Source organism: Scyliorhinus torazame, chromosome 5 (assembly GCF_047496885.1).
Source record: "Scyliorhinus torazame isolate Kashiwa2021f chromosome 5, sScyTor2.1, whole genome shotgun sequence".
Taxonomy (NCBI): domain Eukaryota; kingdom Metazoa; phylum Chordata; class Chondrichthyes; order Carcharhiniformes; family Scyliorhinidae; genus Scyliorhinus; species Scyliorhinus torazame.
In genome coordinates this window covers 78,309,798-78,329,894 of record NC_092711.1, presented here as the reverse complement: position 1 = coordinate 78,329,894, position 20,097 = coordinate 78,309,798, and the positions used below count along the sequence as shown (strand labels likewise).

The 20,097-nt window shown below is 47.7% G+C and overlaps 1 protein-coding gene across 1 annotated transcript in view; it reads left to right on the top strand.

Annotated features, from left to right (window-relative positions):
* Positions 1–17,531, top strand: part of LOC140421448 (uncharacterized) — a 43,895-nt gene extending 26,364 nt beyond the window's left edge. Inside the window, exon 5 of the mRNA XM_072506169.1 lies at positions 16,537–17,531. Within this exon, the coding sequence (XP_072362270.1) occupies positions 16,537–17,386 (850 nt within the window). The 3' untranslated portion in view covers positions 17,387–17,531. The remainder of the gene's footprint in view (positions 1–16,536) is intronic.
* Positions 17,532–20,097: the final 2,566 nt, after the last annotated feature.

Below are 20,097 nucleotides of genomic sequence, written 5' to 3'. Positions count from 1 at the left end.
TCCCCTGATCACCGCCTTCAGCGCCTCCCACACCACCTCCACTCGCACCTCCCCATTGTCATTGGCCTCCAGGTACCTTTCAATACACCCCCTTACCTTACCACACACCACCTCATCTGCCAACAGTCCCACATCCAACCACCACAGCGGGCGCTGGTCCCTCTCCTCTCCCAGCATCACTTCCACCCAGTGCGGGGCATGGTCCGAAACGGCTATGGTCGAATACTCCATCCCCTCCACCCTCGGGATAAGTACCCTGCCCAGCACAAAGAAGTCTATCCGGGAGTATGCCTTGTGCACGTGGGAGAAGAAAGAAAATTCTCTGGCCTGCGGTCTTGCAAACCTCCATGGGTCCACTCCCCCATCTGGTCCATAAACCCCCTGAGCACCCTGGCCGCCGCCGGCCTCTCCCCGTCCTTGATCTGGAGCGGTCTAGTACTGGATCCAGCACTGTATTAAAGTCCCCTCCCATTATCAGTCCTCCTACCTCCAGGTCCAGGTTGCGCTCCAACATGCGCTTCATAAATCCAGCATCATCCCAGTTCGGGGCGTATACATTTACCAACACCACCCACGTCCCTTGCAACCTACCACTCACGATCACGTATCTCCCTCCCTTGTCCGCTTCGATAGTCTTGGCCTCAAATGAAACATGTTTTCTCACCAGAATTGCCACCTCCACTGTTTTTCGCGTCCAGTCCCGAGAGAAATACCTGTCCTACCCATCCCCTTCTTAACCTAACCTGGTCCGCCACCTTCAGGTGTGTCTCTAGGAGCATTGCCACGTCTACCTTCAGTCCCTTCAAGTGCGCGAACACTCGAGCCCGCTTCACCAGCCCATTCAGGCCCCTCACATTCCACGTTATCAGCCGGATTGGAGGGGCTCTCACCCCCCACCCCCCCGCCGACTAGCCATCTCCTTTTCTGGGCCAGTCCCGTGTCCGCGTCTACCTCGCCCTCCAGGCCCCCAATCGGGGGACCTCCATCCCGGCCACCTCTTCTGTATCCCATTCCCTTTCGGCCAGTGCAGCAGCAACCGTTCCCCCCCCCCCCCCCCCCCCCGCCCAGATCCCTGTCTAGCTTTTTTGCTCCCCCCATATCACTCCCGTAAGTCTCCTGACCCCGGCTTCCCCCGCCATCCCTTTGACCCCCTCGTGTGGGAATCTCCCCATCAGTAGACGTTCCTACGTTCCCCCTCCCACCTTTCTTTCCGCGCGCAGGAGAAAAACCCCGCACTTTCCAGAGCCTGCCCCCCCCCCCCGACGCAGCTTCTGTTGCGGCCTTGTCTCTCGTCCCCAGTCCATATAACATTCCCTGCGCGTGCTTGCCTCCCTATACACAACCGCCATCATACTGCAACCCTCAAATACCCCCCACCCTCACAAACCCTCAATTAGAGTCCAACTTTTCAGTTTGTATAAAGGTCCACGCCTCTTCGGGCGTTTCAAAATAGTGGTGTTGGCCGTTATATGTGACCCACAGTCGCGCTGGCTGCAACATTCCAAATTTCACTCCTTTCCGATGCAGCACCGCTTTGGCCCAGTTGAAACCCGCTCTCCGCTTAGCGACCTCCGTGCTCCAGTCCGGGTATATTCTAATCTCAGCATTGTCCCACTTGCTGCTCCGCTCCTTCTTGGCCCATTTCAGGACCCTCTCTCTGTCTGTAAACCGGTGAAATCTCACCACCATCGCCCTTGGCGGCTCATTTGCCTTGGGCTTCCTCGCCAGCACCCGGTGCGCCCCTTCCAGCTCCAACAACCCCGGGGGGGGGCCTCCGCGCCCATCAGCGCCCCGATCATTGTGCCCGCATATGCCGCGGCGTCGGCCCCCTCCACTCCTTCTGGGAGACCCAGGATCCTCAAGTTATTTCTCCTCGACCTGTTCTCCGGGTCTTCGAGTCTTCCCGCCCACGTCTTTTGTAGCGCCTCGTGCCGCTCCACTCTCACCGCCAGGCCCAAGAACTCGTCCTCATTTTCACTCACTTTGTCCTGCATCTCCTGGATCTTCACCTCATGGGCTTTCTGGGTTGCCCCAAGTCCTTCAATTATTGCCAGCATAGGCGCCACCATCTCCTTGCGCAGCTCCTCGAAGCAGCGCTTGATGAATTCTTGCATCTCTTCTTTGTCCCCAGCCGCAGCCATTTTGTTTGTTTGGGGCAGCACGGTAACATTGTTGGGGCAGCACGGTAGCATTGTGGATAGCACAATTGCTTCACAGCTCCAGGGTCCCACGTTCGATTCCGGCTTGGATCACTGTCTGTGCGGAGTCTGCACATTCTCCCCGTGTGTGCGTGTTTCCTCCGGGTGCTCCGGTTTCTTCCCACAGTCCAAAGATGTGCAGGTTAGGTGGATTGGCTATGGTAAATTGCCCTTAGTGTCCAAAATTGCACTTAGTGTTGGGTGGGGTTACTGGGTTATGGGGATAGGGTGGAGGTGTTGACCTTGGGTAGGATGCTCTTTCCAAGAGCCGGTGCAGACTCGATGGGCCGAATGGCCTCCTTCTGCACTGTAAATTCTATGATAATGGAGTTTTACTCTTCTTCTCCCGCTGCTCCAGTGCCGTTTTTTTGGCCGTTTCGCTGCGGGTCCGGTCCTTCGCTGCGGGTCCGGTCCATACAGGTTAGTGGGGGACCTCTCTCCTCTCTTCCCCACGGGTTGGCTGTGTGAAAAGTTCCGTTGGGGCTCTTCTATCGAGCCCGAAAGTCCGTCTTCGCGGGAGCTGCTGACTCGTGCGGCTTAGCTCCGCATAGCCGCAACCGGAAGTCGACAGGAGAGTTTATAATGGGGAGTAAGGAAATGGCAGAGAAACTAAACAATGTGTGTCTGACTTCACAGAGGAAGATACAGAAATTGGCCCCAAAACACCAGACAACCAAGGGACTGGCAGAGATTAGTATTGGTGAAAAAGTAGCACTGGAGAAATTAATGGGGTTGAAAGGGAATAAATCCCCAAAAGCTGATGATCTACATCCCAGAGTTGAACGAGGTGGCTGGAGAGATCTCTATTCCTCATTCTAAATTCTCCTGACTCTATCTGGAACGGACAAACATTGCCTTTTTACGTAGCCACAGCAGCTTTTACAGTCCATTTTTATGTATTTTGCCAGTTCACATTCTATTCTATTCTCCCTTTTGTTTCTCAGTGTCTTGGTTGAAGAACGGAAGTAAATCCTCAGGAATGAATCATCACTTTGGACAGGTTCTGAGACAATTAAATTCCAGGACAGAGTAACTATGATGGTGGAGTGTGATTTTAGATAGTGTAAAAGGGCAAAGTTCTAGTTTATAGTTTACTGTGTAGGTTTCCAAGTTAAAGTAGCTTCTAGTGCGTTTGTTTGTTGTATTAAAACTTATAAAACTTGAAGTCCCGTTGTGTGATCCTTTAATTTATTTACTGGGAATTTGATTTTTTCTAAGAAGTTGCTGACCTTTATGGGGGTCCAAATCCACAAGTTTTGTCTTCCTATTTGACCCTCGGGCACCTTTCTGTCTCGATTGCTCGTGTCGGTGACAGCCAGGTGATGGAGCTGAGGGCTGACTTTCGCTGAATTTAGCTGAGAATAACGGGGCCTGTTCCCCAGTAGGGGAACTGCCATTGGCGTCGCTAATAGAGACAGGAAGGTGCTGGACGCCTGACTGAAATGAAATGAAATGAAAATCGCTTATTGTCACAGGTAGGCTTCAAATGAGGTTACTGTGAAAAGCCCCTAGTCGCCACATTCCGGCATCTGTTCGGGGAGGCTGGTACGGGAATTGAACCATGCTGCTGGCCTGCCTTGGTCTGCTTTAAAAGCCAGCGATTTAGCCCTGTGCTAAACTGGAAACTGGACCTCCAACCAATCAGGTTTTGTGGGGGGAGGGGGTGGGGGGGAGAATCCCAGGGGCTGACGATGATGTGACCCCCAGGGTTCAGTGCCCCTGTGTCGAAAGCAGGGAGTCACGGGAACAGGCTACAGAGGAGCCAAAGGGAAACCATTTGGGACCAGAACATTGTGAACATCCTGTTACTCTGGTTGTCTTTGATCCTCAAGTAATTTTCTGTTAGTTTTTTTTTAACCATGTTCTGTTTCGTCAATAAACTTTTAACAGAAAAATATTTGAATTTGTTGAACTTTTCCTGATTAAATTTGTTCACTTTCGGGAGAGTGGGTGAGAGGGGTTGACAGGCTCTTTAACAGAAAGTGAGTCCCTCTAAGGTAATTGGCAAAGGAGCCAGAGGGGTGGAGGAGATTTTAATTTTCTTTTGATACAGTGTTTGAAAATGGGTTTAGGGAATCAATCGCGCTTGACTAATTTATCAAGGTTCTCTGAGGAAGGAACAAGGGATGTCAATAAAGGGGAACCTGTAGATGTGCTTTATCTGGATTATCTGGGGCTGTTTAGCACAGGGCCAAATTGCTGGCTTTAAAAGCAGACCAAGGCATGCCAGCAGCACGGTTCAATTCCCGTAACAGCCTCCCCGAACAGGCGCCGGAATGTGGCGACTAGGGGCTTTTCACAGTAACTTCGTTGAAGCCTACTTGTGACAATAAGCGATTTCCATTTCCATTCCAGAAGGTATTTCCCAAGGTGCCCCATCAAAGGTTATTACACAAAATAAGAGCTCATGGTTTGGGGGCAACATATCAGCATGGATAGAGGATTGGTTAGCGAACAGGAAGCAGCCAGTCGGTATAAATGGGTCATTTCTGGATGGGTAAGATGTGACAAGTGGAATGTCACCAGGATCAGTGCTGGGCTCCCAACCATTTACAATCTATATGAATGTGTTGGATGACGGGATTGAATGTCTGGCGGCTAAAATTTCTGATGCCTCAAAGACCGGTAGGAAAGTAATTTGTGAAGTGGATTTAAGGACTCTGCAAAGTACTACAAATTGGTTAAATGAGTGGGCAAAAAACTGATAAAGCTGGACCATAACTTAAGAAAATGTCGATTGTCCACTTTGTCAGGAAGTATTAAATAAAACAATATTATTTAAATGGAGAGAGATTGCAGAAATCTGAGTTACAGAGGGATCGGGGGTGCCTGATCCCAAGTTAGTCTGCAGGTAAAGCCAGTGATTAGGAAGGTCAATGGAATATTATTGTTATTGCAAAGGAAATCTAATATAAATGTAGGGATGTTTTGCTGCAGTTGTATAGAGTCAAGAGAGGTTTACAGCATGAAAACAGGCCCTTCGGCCCAACTTGTCCATGCCGCCCAATGTTTACCACTGAGTTAGTCCCAATTGCCCGCATTTGGCCCATATCCCTCTATACCCAGCATTCCCGCCTCTACTTATGCCTCTGGCAGCTCGTTCCAGATACTCGCCACCCTCTGTGTGAAAAACATTTCCCCTCTGGCCCCTTTTATATCTCTCCCCTCTTACCTTAAACCTATGCCCTCTAGTTTTATACTCCCTTACATTTGGGAAAAGATGTTGACTATCTACCTCACTTATGCCCCTCATTATTTTACAGACCTCTATAAGATCACGCCTACGCTCCAGGGCAATAAGTCCTGGTTGCATCCGAGTAAATCTTTTCTGCATTCATTCTAGTTGAATTATATCCTTTCTATAATAGGACCAGAACTGTACACAGTGCTCCAAGTGTCGCCTTACTAATGTCTTGTACAACTTCAGCAAGACGTCCCAACTCCTGTATTCAATGTTCTGACCAATGAAACCAAATATGCCGAATGCCTTCTTCACCACCCTGTCCACCTGTGACTCCACTTTCAAGGAGCTATGAACCTGTACTCCTAGATCTCTTTGTTCTATAACTCTCCCCAACTCCCTCCCATTCACTGAGTAGGTCCTGCCCCGATTCGATCGATCAACCAAAATGTATCACCTCACATTTATCTAAATTAAACTCCCATCTGCCGTTCATTGGCCCAATTGATCAAGTTCCGTTGCAATCCTAGATAACCTTCTCTGGTCATTATGCCACCAACCTTGGTACCATTTGCAAACTTACTAACCATGCCTCCTACATTCTCATCCAAATCATTAATATAAATAACAAATAACAGTGGACCCAGCACTGATCCCTGAGGCACACCGCTGGTCACAGGCCTCCAGTTTGAAAAACAATCCTCTACAACCACCCTTTGTCTTCTGTCGCCAAGCCAATTTTGTAGCCAATTGGCTACCTCACCCTGGATCCCGTGAGATTTAACCTTGTGGAACAACCTACCATGCAGTACCTTGACAAAGGCTTTGCTAAAGTCCATGACAACATCGTCGACTGCACTGCCCTCATCTACCTTGTTGGTTCCCCCTTTAAAAAAACTCAACCAAATTTGTGAGACATTATTTTCCACTCAGAAAGCCATGTTAACTATCCCTAATCAGTCCTTGCCTCTCTAAATGCCAGTAGATCCTGTCTCTCAGAATACCTTCTCACAACTTACTCACCACGGATGCTAGGCTCACCGGTCTGTAGTTCTCAGACTTTTCCCTCTGGCCTTTGTTAAACAAAGGCACAACATTTGTTACCCTCCAATCTTCGGGCACCTCACCTGTGGCTGTCGACAATTCAAATATCTCTGCTAGGGGACCCGCAATTTCACCCCTAACCTCCCACACGTCCTGGGATACATTTCATCAGTTTCCGGGGATTTATCTATCTGGATGCGCGTTAAGCTTGATCTAACCCCATTCCCCCACTCCACTTTGTGAGTAATCTGCAATCCCAAAACCAAATTTTAACAGTCCCAGCTCGCCATACCTTCCATTCTGTCTCTGCTAGCCTTGGCATCTAGGGATGGTTTGATAACCTGCCTGTGTATCTGCACCTGGCAGTGTTTGATGATCGAGAGGAACTGGAGCTTTACTCTGTATCTAACCCTGTGTTGTACCTGTCCTGGGAGTGGTTGATTGGAGAGGCAGCTTTACTCTGTATCTAACCCTGTACTGTACCTGTCCTGGAAGTGTTTGATGGGGTCAGTGTATAAGGAGATTTCTTCTGAATCTAACCCCGTGCTGCACCTGGCCTGGGAGTGTTTGATGGCGACAGTGCAGAGGAGAATATACGTTGTATCTGACCTTGTGCTATACTTGGGCAGCACGGTAGCATTGTGGATAGCACAATTGCTTCAAAGCTCCAGGGTCCCAGGTTTGATTCCGGCTTGGGACAGTCTGTGCGGAGTCTGCACATCCTCCCCATGTGTGCGTGGGTTTCCTCTGGGTGCTCCGGTTTCCTCCCACAGTCCAAAGATGTGCAGGTTAGGTGGATTGGCCATGATAAATTGCCCTTAGTGTCCAAAATTGCCCTTGTGTTGGGTGGGGTTACTGGGTTATGGGGATAGGGTGGAGGTGTTGACCTTGGGTAGGGTGCTCTTTCCAAGAGCCGGTGCAGACTCGATGGGCCGAATGGCCTCCTTCTGCACTGTAAATTCTATGGTACCTATTATGGGAGTGTTTGATGGGGACAGCATCGAGGGAGATTTACTCTGTATCTAACACCATTTTGTATCAGCCTTGGGAGTGTTTCATGGGGCAATGTAGAGGGAGCTGTGCTGCAACGGATTGGAGAATGGTTCAAGCTGGCACTTGGTACTCAGATTTTCCAGTAGACTCCCTTCGCTTTAAAAATAACATTTCATTCAGAGATCAGAGAAACCATCACCGGTTCCTCCACTGTTTCTCCCCCTCCCCCCCCCACCCCCTCACTGCAGACAGCTCACCGTGGAAACACTGATAAAACATTCCTTCACTGCAGATAGGTCACTGTAGAAACGCTGATAAGACATTCCTTCACTGCAGACAGGTCACCGTGGAAACGCTGATAAGACATTCCATTCCACAGAATCGACTCATTGGAAACTCTAATCGGATTGGGGAGAGGACAGAGTTTGTCTGTTATTAACCTCAACATAAACTTAAACCAGAGTGAATAGTGGAACAGATTGAATTCTAATGTGTGATGTTTATAGCTAACAGTAATGGAATTATCAGAAATAATAGAATTAACAGGCAGGGTAGTTTAGGGAAAATGAGGAAATTACTGAAGAAACGTAACTGCTGGGAACCAAGCATGTGTCCTTGTAAATCACAGATTAGAGAAATTCCTGCTGTCTTTTCCTCACTTGCTGCATGAACTGTGTTCCGTACTGGCCACCAAACCTCAGGAAAGGTACATTGCACTTGATAACAGTCCAATACAGATTGACCATGATGAAGTGAGGTTGGTGAACTGAGTGAATCCCTTCCCACACACGGAGAACATTAACGGTCACTCCTCAGTGTGAACAGGTCGGTGAATCTCCAGGTCTGATTAAATCTATTCCACAATCCCCAGATTTCCAAGATTTCTCCCCAGCGTGACTACATATCGTTCGAAAGGTCAGATCATCGGCTAAAACATCATCTACATTCAGACCACGTGAACTGTTTCTCCACACATTGAACAGGGCTCTATTGCTTCTATGGTTAAAGGCTGACGGTGTTCATGGCCATGGAGGGATTTGACAACACGAATGCAAATTTTATAATGGAGGCTTTGCTTAATCAGACCCAATGTAGGTCAGTGAGCACAGCGGTGATGGTGAACAGGACTTGGTGTGAGAAAATACACGGCCAGCAGAGTTTTGGATAAGCTCACGTTTCCATGTGGGGTGAATATGAGAGGCTGGACAGGAATGTATTCGAATCACCAAGTCTAAAGGTAACAGGGGCATGGATGAGGTTTCAGCAGCAGTTGGGGTGGGGTTGGAGACAGGTGACATTATGGAGACTGAAATATCTGGTATTAGTGATGGTGTGGATTTGGGGTCAGAAACTCATCTTGGGTCAAATCTGACACGGAGATTGTGCAGTGTTGTTCAGCCTCAGACAGTTCCCAGGGAGAGGGATGGACTCGGGAGTTAGGGAACGGAATTTCTAATGGTGACTGAAGACAATGGCTTTGGTCTTCCAAATTTTTAATTGGAGGAAATTTCTGCTCATCCAGTACTGGATGTGGGATAAGCAGTTTGATAATTTAGTAACAGTGGAGGAATGGGGAGGGATGGGGGTGAGGTAGAGCTGGGTGTTGTCAGTGTACATGTGAAAACTAACACTTTTGGATGATGTCACCTCGTGGCAGCATTTAAACGGTCTCGCTTCAGTGTGAACTCTTTGATGGGACACCTGATCCCGAGAACTTTTAAAGCACTTCCTGCATTTAAAAGGTCTCTCATTGTGAATCTGCTGGTGTGTCAGCAGTTGGGATGAATGAGTGAATCCCTTCCCACACTCGGGCCGGTGAAAGGCCTTTCCCCAGTGTGAACTCGCTGGTGCATCAACAGGCTGTATGACTGAGTGAATCCACGCCCACACTCGGGGCAGGTGAAAGGCTTCTCCCAAATATGAATGTGTTGATGGGTTGCCAGGTCAGATGGGTAAATGAACGCTTTGCCGCAGTTCCCACATTTCCATGGTTTCTCCCTGCTGTGACTGTGCTTGTGCTTTGACAGGCCAGATAATCGGCTGAAGCTTCGTCCACACACAGAACACGTGTACGGTTTCTCTCCACTGTGAACTGTGCTTTTTCCTTCCATGTTCAAAATCTGATGATATTCAGATTACGATCAGTTACACGACTGTCAGATTTTGATGTGGTGCTTGGTTGCAGTTTTTCAATTGCACATCCTTCCCTGCTAATACCCTGTGAAATTGATTTAAAACAGTAAAAAGGGAGTGAGAAAGATCCCACAGAAACACAAAGGCAGGTTGTGAAATTGAGCTGAATCAATCTGGTAACTTGTGGGGCCGGCACTGGGAAAAAGTGACCACGGAAACTGTTGAACCTTTCGTGAAAAGTGAACCAGTTTGTTAATGTCCTTCAGGGAAGGGAACCTGCCACCCGGCCTGAGACTACACAAAACTTGGGCCTCTGCAAGAACACAAGAAATAGGAGCAGAAGTAGACCATTCGGCCCATCGAACCTGCTCTGCCTTGAACACGATTGTGGCTGATCTCAGTCTTAATTCCTCTTTCCCGTTAGCTCTCTATGTCCTTTCACTTCCTGAGAGACCAAAAATCTCACCATCTCAGCCTTAAATATATATTCACTGATGGTCACAGTAACTTCATTGCAGTGTTAATGTAAGCCTACAATAATGATTATTGTTATTATCATCCACAACCCTCTGGGCTAGAGAATTTTATGTGAGAAACAGAGTGAGAGAGAAAGAGAGTGAGTAGTGGGAGAGAGAGAGAGAATCAAAAAGGTTGATGGAAGGGAGAGTGAGAACGGAGTGAGGGTAACAGGAAGCAATGGACCAACAACTGAATCACAATTTGACAAAATCTCCTGAACCCTTAACCTCCACCACCTGGATGGAACAGGACAGCAGATGTATGTGAAGATCACCACCTGCAAGTTCCTTTCCAAGACACACACTGTTGAACTTGTCTGACATCCAGGACTGGATGAGCAGAACTTTCCTCCATTTAAATATTGACAAGACTGAACCCATTCCCTTCCTGTCCCCTCTACAAACTTCACTCCCTTGTCACCAATTCCATCCCTGTCAAATGTCTGAGGCTGAAGCAGACTGTTCACAACCTTAGTGAAATATTTCACCCCTAGATAAGCTCTTGACCACATATCCACACTGTCACCAAGATTGCTGATTTCCACCTCAGTAACACAGCTCGACTCCACCTTAGTCTCTGTTCATCTGCTGCAGAAACCATCATCCATTCTTCTGTTACCACTTAACCAAATTATTCCAACGCACTCGCAGCCGGACTGCAACATTAAACAACCCCCTCCATCCCATCCCAAACTCTGCTACCCATGTGCTTACTCACACCAGCCCCTGTGCCCACTGATCTGCAAACACTTCCTTTTAAAAGGCACAAAAAGTTTAAATTTTTCATTGTTTACTCCATGGTAATGATCATCCTGATCTCTGTAATCTCCTCCACACACACCCTTTGAGATCTCTGCACTCATTTAATTCCAGCCACTTGAGCAGTCCTGATTTTAATCTCTCCACCATTAGTGTTCCCAAGGCCTCAATTTCCTCTTTAAAACTCTCCGACTCACTTTCCTCCGTTAAGATTCTGCTTAAAATCTAATATCTCCTCATGTGGCTCAGTGTCAATTGTTATTTTGTAACGTTTCTCTGAAAGTCTTCAAAGTTTTATTCCGTTCAAGTCACAATATAAATTCGAATTATTGTCACTGCGGACTATTCAGTAGGACCGCATGCGGACTACTGCTAGTGCGCCAAAGAAGGATGCCGAGGGCGCATGCGCACTACTGCTAGTGATCCAAAGGATGCCAAGGGCGCATACCCACTGCTGCCACGAACCCAATATTGAGATGGCGCATGCGCACGTCTGCCAGAGCCAAATAAAGATGGCGTTAGCTTAATCTTGTCTGTAACAAAGCTGCAGCTCGCGCTCAGATCCCCAGGTACCGGTAGGTTATTTTTCCGGATTTTTGGTCTATATAACATGTACACGAAGCGTGCCTAACGACCCTCCTGATTCATCTCTCTCTCCGTCCCGCCATTCCCACCTTCACGGATTGTGGATCCGAGATAGAACCTTTTGCTGCCTCGCCATTAATCACATTGCGCATGCTTCACTCAGCCCAGTCCCGCCTCATCATTCGCGCTGATTGGTTGGAGGACCAGTCGCTCCCGACCGGTCCTCCGGATCTGTCCACTCTTCGCCTATTGGTTCGGTGCTGCCGTCAATCACCCCGCGCGTTGTGATGTGTCAGGTGAGAGGTCAGTGTCGGGGAGGGGGACGGACGGACGGGGTTACAAACCCCAGAGCCGAACAATGAACATTCTCCACTCTCACTGTCGCTTCCGGCTTCTCTCCACAAACAACCTCACAGAGACCAGGGGCGGGGGAGACACTGACCCAGTGACCATGTCACTGCATTAGAGGAAAAGAGTAATGGCACCCCTCCTGTTCAAAAAGGCAGAAAGTAGGAAAATAGTTAGTTTAATGCCTGTTGTTGGGAAACTGCTGGAATCCTCACATCCGCTTAAAAGTACCTGGATGAAGACTGGCACATCATAACATTCAGGGCTATGGGCCAAGTGCTGGCAAATGGGATTAGGTAGGTGGGTCAGATTTTGATGTGTTGATGCAAACTCGATGGATCAAAGTGCCTCTTCTGCACTTTTGCTGATAATACAAAGTTTGGTGGCATCGTAGACAGCATTGATGACAACATAAAACTGTAAGAAGATAATGATAATAATAATAATTGCTTATTGTCACAAGTAAGCTTCAATGAAGTTACTGTGAAAAGTCACCACATTCCGGCGGCTGTTCGGGGAGGCCGCTGCAGGAATTGAACCTGCGCTGCTGGCATTGTTCTGCATTACAAGCCAGCTATTTAGCCCACTGTGCTAAACCAGCCCCTATTGACAGATATTGACAGACAAGGTGAATGGCCAAGATTGTGGCAATGTAAACAAGTGTGAGGTTATCTGTTTTGAACCAAAAAAGGTTAGAGCTGAGTACTTTTTAAATGGAAAGAGGTTAAATACAGTGGGTGCCCAAAGAGACTTGGGGTTCATGGATAGAATCTACAGCACGCAAACAGGCCCTTCGGCCCAAACTGGTCCATGCTAACCAAAAGGTCCATCTAAGCTAACCCAATATCCCTCTGAACCTTTCCTATCCATGTATCTGTCCAAATGCCTTTTCAATGTTGCCAATGCCCCTGCCTCAACCACTTCCTCCGGCAGCTCATTCCACATACGTACCACCCTCTGTGTAAAACCGTTGCTCCTTAGGTTCCCATTAATTCTTTCCCCTCTTAACTTAAACCAAAGTCCTTTAGTTCTCAATTCCCCAACCCTGAGAAAAAGACAGAGCATTCACCCTATCCATGCCTCTCATGATCTTATACATCTCGATAAGATCACCCCTCAGTCTCCTACGCTCCAAAGAAACAGGTCCTGGCCTATCCAATCTCTCCCTATAACTCAGTCCCTTGAGTCCTGGCAATATCCTTGTAAATCTCTTCTGCACTCTCTCCAATTTAATAACATCTTTCCTATAGCAAAGCAACCAAAACTGAACACAATACTCCAGGTGCGACCTCACCAACGTCCTGTACAACTGCAACATAACTTCCCAACTTCTATACTCAATGCCCTGACTGATGAAGGCCAAAAGCCTTCTTCACTGCCCTATACACCTGTGACTCCACCTTTAGAGAACCGTGCATCTGAACTCCAAGGTCCCTCTGTTCCATGGTATTCCCTCAGGCCCTACCATTCAATGTGAAAGTCCTACCTTGATTTGACTTTCCGAAATGCAACTCCTCACACTTACTGTATTGAACTCCATTTGCCATTTCTTGGCCCACTTCCCCAGCAGATCAAGATCCAGCTGCAATTTTTAATAACCTTCCTCACTGTCTACAATATCACCTATTTTAGTGTCATCTGCAAACTTACTGATCAAGCCTTGTACTTTCTCATCCAAGTCATTGATATAGATAACATTCAGCAATCTCTTAGTTACAAATCTCCTGGTTACTTATCTCCGAGTTACTAATCTAGTTACAACCCGACTTAGTTAATTACTCTAATGTCACGTTTCAGTTTTTGCCCCCAGTCCAGATACCCAACAGGTAAGTTATTTATACTTACTGATGGCAGCAGGGTGGCGCAGTGAGTAGCACTGCTGCCTCACGGTGCTGAGGTCCCAGGTTCGATCCCGGCTCTGGCTCACTGTCCATGTGAAGTTTGCACATTCTCCCCGTGTTTGTGTCGGTTTTGCCCCCACAACCCAAAAGGATGTGCAGGGTAGGTGGATTGGCCACGCTAAATTGCCATTTAATTGGAAAAATGAATTGGGTACTCTAAATTTGAAAAAAAAAAATTATAGTTACTATTCCGAAGCTCCACCTTTCTGATTCGCACCAACTCCGCTCCCTGCCGACTAGGCCATGAATCCCTGAGGTAAGTTATTTATATTTACTGTTCCGAAGCTAATCCTCCCCGGATTCACATCAACTCTGCTCCCTGCCGACTAGGCCATTAATCCCCGAGGTTATTTATACTTACTGTTTCGAAGCTGCTCTTCCCCGGATTCGTACCAACTCCGCTCCCTGCCGGCTAGGCCGTGAATCCCTGAGGTAAGTTATTTATATTTCCTGTTCTGAAGCTCCTCCTCCCTGGATTCGCCCCAACTCCGCTCCCTGCCGGCTAGGCCGTGAATCCCTGAGGTAAGTTATTTATATTTACTGTTCCAAAGCTCCTCTCCCCGAGTTCACACCAACTCCGCTCCCTGCGTTGGCGAGGTTCATAGCTGGGTGGCTGGAAAACCATTAGGACAGTAACTGTCCTGTAAGGTAATGAATCCTTTTGCTTCCCATTTGGCCGAGGAAGGCAGTGTGTCACAAGGATGGATGTGTTGACCGATTAATGGCTGGAGGATGGGGGCAGGTCATGTGATCAAACCTCCAGGAATACATTCAATCAAGTTGATGAGGAGAGAATGTTGTGAATTTTTATCCTAAACTGACAGTGAGGTTTCTGTAAATTGACAGGATAATGGAAGTGGAGGTTGAACAGACTGGAAAAGCAAACCAAACGTCACATCGCGATCTGACAGAATCACTCGATTCACCAGAACCTGAATTTCAGCAGCATCTGGGTGTGGAAGGTAAAAGGTTTGTCTGTTCTGTCTGTGAGGGTAGAGTTAAGGTCTCAGTGTGACTGGAAAAGCCCCGAGATTCACAAACCCTGGTTAGACCAAACGTGGAGAACTGTGTTCAGTTCTGGGCAACAAACCTGAGGAAGGATAGAATGGCCTCGGAGGGAGTGTAGCACAGATTTACCTGAGTGATATCTGAATACCCCGGGGTTAAATTACAAAACTAGATGACACAAGAGTCAGAGACATGATGGTACAGAGAATGGCATTCGGCCCATTGAGTCCATGCTAGCTCTCTGGAGCAATCCAGTCAGTGCCATTCTCCTCTCTCCCTGTATCCTCGCAGGTTATTTCCCCTCAGATGTCTATCCAATTTCCTGTTGAAATCAAATCATTCATTGTATCTATTTTCAAACTCCCTCATAGGCAGCAAGTTTCAGGTCATTGCCACTCGCTGTGTAAAAACATATATCTCATATCTCCTGTACCTTTGACATACAAACTCGGAACAGGCCACTCGGCCCCTCGAGCCTGCTCAGCATTCAATAAGATTGCGGCTGATCTCATTCTAACCTCAACTCCACATCCCTGATGAGCTTTCACCCCCTTGCCCATCATGAATCTATCCAGCTCTGCCTTAAAAATATTCAAGGTCTCTGCTTCCGCTGCCTTTTAAGGACGTGAGTTCCAAAGTCTTACAACCCTCGAGAATGAAAAATCCTCATCTCCATCTGAAATGGGCGACCGCTCACTTTGCAACAGTGACACCCTCGTTCTTGATTCTCCCACAAGAGGAAACATCCTCTCTACATCCACCCTGTCAAAACCCCTCAGGATCTTATATCGTTCAATCCAGGCTTTATCCAAAACTTTAAATCTGTGTCCCGGCTGCTTGTACGATCGGTGAATGAAAACAGTTTCTTTGTCCACCCGATGGAAACCTGGCGTAATCTTGTGTCCCTGAATGAAATCTCCCCTCAACCTCCTTTGCTGGAACCATTCTGGTAAATCTCCTCTGCCACTTCTCAAGAACCTTCACATTCTTCCTGAAGAGTGGTGACCAGAGCTTTATAAAGATTCATAGAATAGAATTAGAACCATAGAATTCCATCAGTGCAGAAGGGGGCCATTCGAGTCTCCACTGATTCTCTGAAAGGCCATCCTGCCTCGGCCCACACCCCTACCCTGTCCCTGTAACCCCATAGCCCCACCTAACCTGCACAACCCTGGACACTTAAGGGGCAATTTATCAAGGCCAATCCACCTAACTTTCCCTTTGGACTTTTGGAGGAAACCTGAGCACCGGGTGGAAGCCCACACAGACACGGGGAGAAAGTACAAACTCCGCACAGTCACCAAGGCCGGAATTGAACCCGGGTCCTTGGCGCTGTGAGGCAGCAGTACTAATCACTGTGCCACCAGAAACATAGTTTTGGCAACAATATTACTGTTGATAAAGCTCAAGATCGAATTTGCTTTGCCAACTACTCTCTTGATATGTCTTGTAGACATACAAAATCCCTCTTCACCTCTTTCTCTCCTCCCAGAGGCCAGTTGGGTTTTTATGACAATGCAGTAGTTTTCATGGTCACTTTTTCCCAGTGCCGGCCCCACAAATGACCAGATTCATTCAGCTCAATTTCACAACCTGCCTTTGTGTTTTTGTGGGTTCTCTCTCACTCCCTATTTTCTGTTTTGAATCCGTTTCACAGGGTGTTCGAAGGGGACGCTTCAAAGTCCGGAAACTCAAACCAAGCATCACATCAGGATCTGACAGAGTCCTCAATTTATCATTGCTGAATATCATCGGATTTTGAACATGGAAGGAAAAAGCATCATTCACAGTGGGGAGAAACCATACATGTGTTGTGTGTGTGGACGAGGATTCAGTCAATCATCAGGCTTCATGAAACACCAATGCAGTCACACTGAGAACAAATCCTGGAAATGTGCGGACTGTGGGAAAGGATTCACTTCCCCATCCAAGCTGGAAACTCATCGACGCAGCCACACTGGAGAGAGACCATTCACCTGTTCCAAGTGTGGGAAGGGATTCACTAAGTTATCCCACCTGCTGAGACACCAGCGAATTCACACTGGGGAGAGACCATTCACCTGCTGCAAGTGTGAGAAGGGATTCACTGACTCATCGGCCCTGCAGACACACCAGCGAATTCACACTGGGGAGAGACCATTCACCTGCTCCCAGTGTGGGAAGGGATTCACTCAGTCATCCAGTCTGTCCACACACCAGCGAGTTCACTCTAGGGAGAGACCATTCACCTGCTCAGAGTGTGGGAAAGGATTTAGTAATTTGTCCAACCTGCTGAGACACCAGCGAGTTCACACTGATGAGAGACCATTTCAATGTCCAGACTGCGGGAGGTGCTATAAAGGTTCTGGGGATCTGATGCGCCATCAACGTGTTCACACTGACGAGAGTCCGTTCAGGTGCTCTCACTGTGGGACTGGTTTCAGGCACTCATCTAACCTCACTGTACATCAGCGAATTCACACTGGGGAGAGGCCATACACCTGCTCCAAGTGTGGGAAGGGATTCACTCAGTCATCTGACCTGCAGAAGCACCAGCGAGTTCACACTGGGGCGAGGCCATTCACCTGCTCCGAGTGCGGGAAGGGATTCACTCTGTCATCCAACCTGCAGAAGCACCAGCGAGTTCACACTGGGGAGAGGCCATTCACCTGCTCCCAGTGTGGGAAGGGATTCACTCAGTCATCCCACCTGCTGAGTCACCAAATAGGCCATAAGTAACCACAGTGAATGGGTTTTGCTGTTAACTCACATTCAGGACTGAACCATGTTCATTTGGGTCTTTTTCTGCTGATAACAAACTCCAGCCCATTTACAGGGGCTAATATTCTGGCTAAAAATCAAAATAAATTAAGTCTGTGTGAAATGCACAGTGTGTTGAAACTTTTTAATATCTCTGACACAAATTAGTTCCTTTTGAAGTCCTCTCGCTCTCCCCGTCTCTTCCATCCTCATCTCCACCTGTGAGGAGCTCATGGAACTTCTTTGTGACTGAGATTGAGTGAATCCGATCAGCTGCCTCTGCTGCTTCCCTCCTATTGGAGGGGAATTTCTGTGTTTTACAATGTATACCGAATTATAGAACAGTACAGCACAGAACAGGCCCTTCGGCCCTCAATGTTGTGCCGAGCTTTGTCCGAAACCAAGATCAAGCTATCCCACTCCCTGCCATTCTGGTGTGCTCCATGTGCCTATCCAATAGCCGCTTGAAAGTTCCTAAAGTGTCCGACTCCACTGTCACAACAGGCAGTCCATTCCACACCCTAACCACTCTCTGATTAAAGAACCTACCTCGGACATCCCTCCTATACCTCCCACCACGAACCTTATAGTTATGCCCCCTTGTAACAGCTACACCCACCCGAGGAAATAGTCTCTGAACGTCCACTCTATCCCCCTCATCATCTTATAAACTTCTATTAAGTCGCCTCTCATCCTCCTTCGCTCCAATGAGAAAACCCTAGCTCCCTCAACCTTTCCTCAAAAGACCTACCCTCCAATCCAGGCAGCATCCTCGTAAATCTCCTTTGCCCCCTTTCCAATGCTTCCACATCCTACAATGAGGTGACCAGAACTGCCCACAATACTCCAAATGTGGTCTCACCAGAGTCCTGTACAGTTGCAGCATAACCCCGCGGCTCTTAAACTCAAGCCCCCTTCTTCACGGCTCTATCCACTTGAGTGGCAACCTTCAGAGATCTGTGGACATTAACCCCAAGATCTCTCTGTTCCTCCACATTCCTCAGAACCCTGCCGTTGACCCTGTAATCTGCATTCAAATTTGTCCTACCAAAATGAATCACCTCGCACTTATCAGGGTTAAACTCCATGTGCCATTTTTCGGCCCAGCTCTGCATACTATCATTGTTTCTTTGCAGCCGACAACAGCCCTCCACCTCATCCACTACTCCACCAATCTTGGTGTCATCAGCAAATTTACTGACCCACCCTTCAACCCCCTCCTCCAAGTCATTTATAAAGATCACAAATAGCAGAGGACCCAGCACTGATCCCTGTGGTACACCGGTGGTAACTGGTCTCCAGTCTGAAAATGTTCCATCCACCACCATCCTCTGTCTTATATGTGATAGCCAGTTACTTATCCAATTGGCCAAATTTCCCTCTATTCCACACCTCCTTACTTTCTTCATGAGCCGACCATGGGGAACCTTATCAAACGCCTTACTGAAATCCATGTATACAACATCAACTGCTCTACGCTCATCTGCACACCTAGTTACCTCCTCAAATAATTCAATCAAATTTGTGAGGCAAGACTTACCCTTCACAAATCCTTATTGACTATCCCAGATTAAGCTGCATCTTTCCAAATGGTCATTAATCCTATCCCTCAGGACCTTTTCCATTAACTTACCGACCAACGAAGTAAGACCAACTGGCCTATAATTACCAGGGTCATTCCTATTCCCTTTTTTGAACAGAGGAACAACATTTGCCACTCTCCAGTCCTCTGGCACTATCCCCATGGACAGCGAGAACCCAAAGATTAGAGCCAAAGGCTCTGCAATCTCATCCCTTGCCTCCCAAAGAATCCTAGGATATATCCCATCTGACCCAGGGGACTTGTCAATCCTCAGGTTTTTCAAAATTGCTAATACATCTTCCCTTAGAACATCTACCTCCTCCATCCGACCCGCCTGTATCACACTCTCGTCCTCAAAAACATAGCCTCTCTCCTTGGTGAACACTGAAGCAAAGTATTCATTCAATGCCTCTCCTATCTCTTCTGACTCCCTGCACAAGTTCCCACTACTGTCCTTGACTGTGCTAACCACTAGGCTACCGTGCTGCCCAGGTTAGATGTTTCATTACCATTTCTGTTTTAAAACCCCCAAAATCATGCCACATTGCCATGAAGATGGACTGTGGTGGTTACACGGTTTTTTTGTTTAATTTATCTCAGTGCTTCTCACAGAAGAAAACTATCAGGGTATGAGGGGCAAGTTGTCTGAGGTACACTGGGAAACTACATTAAATAGTATGGTGGGAGACAGGCAATCACTTATATTTAAGGAATTATTACAGATTTACACTGGGATCGGTTAGCTCAGTTGGCTGGATGGCTGGTTTGTGCTGAGTGACACCAACAGCACAGGTTAAATTCCCATACCGGCTGAGGTTAGCCATGGTCTGTGTCAGTATTTATGCTCCACATGATCCTCCACCCACCCCTCTATATCTCTCCTCTCCCCCCCCCCCCCCCCCCCCCCCCATCAGCATTTCCTATTCCCTTTCCCCTCATGTATGTATCTCGTTTTACGTTCAATGGATTCATGCTGTTCACCTCAACCACTCGCTGTGGGAGTGAGTTCCACATTCTCACCACTCGCTGGGTAAAGAGGTTTCTACTGAAATTCCTGTTGGATTATTGAATTCCTTCATAATCTTAAAGATTTCCATCAGGTCACCCA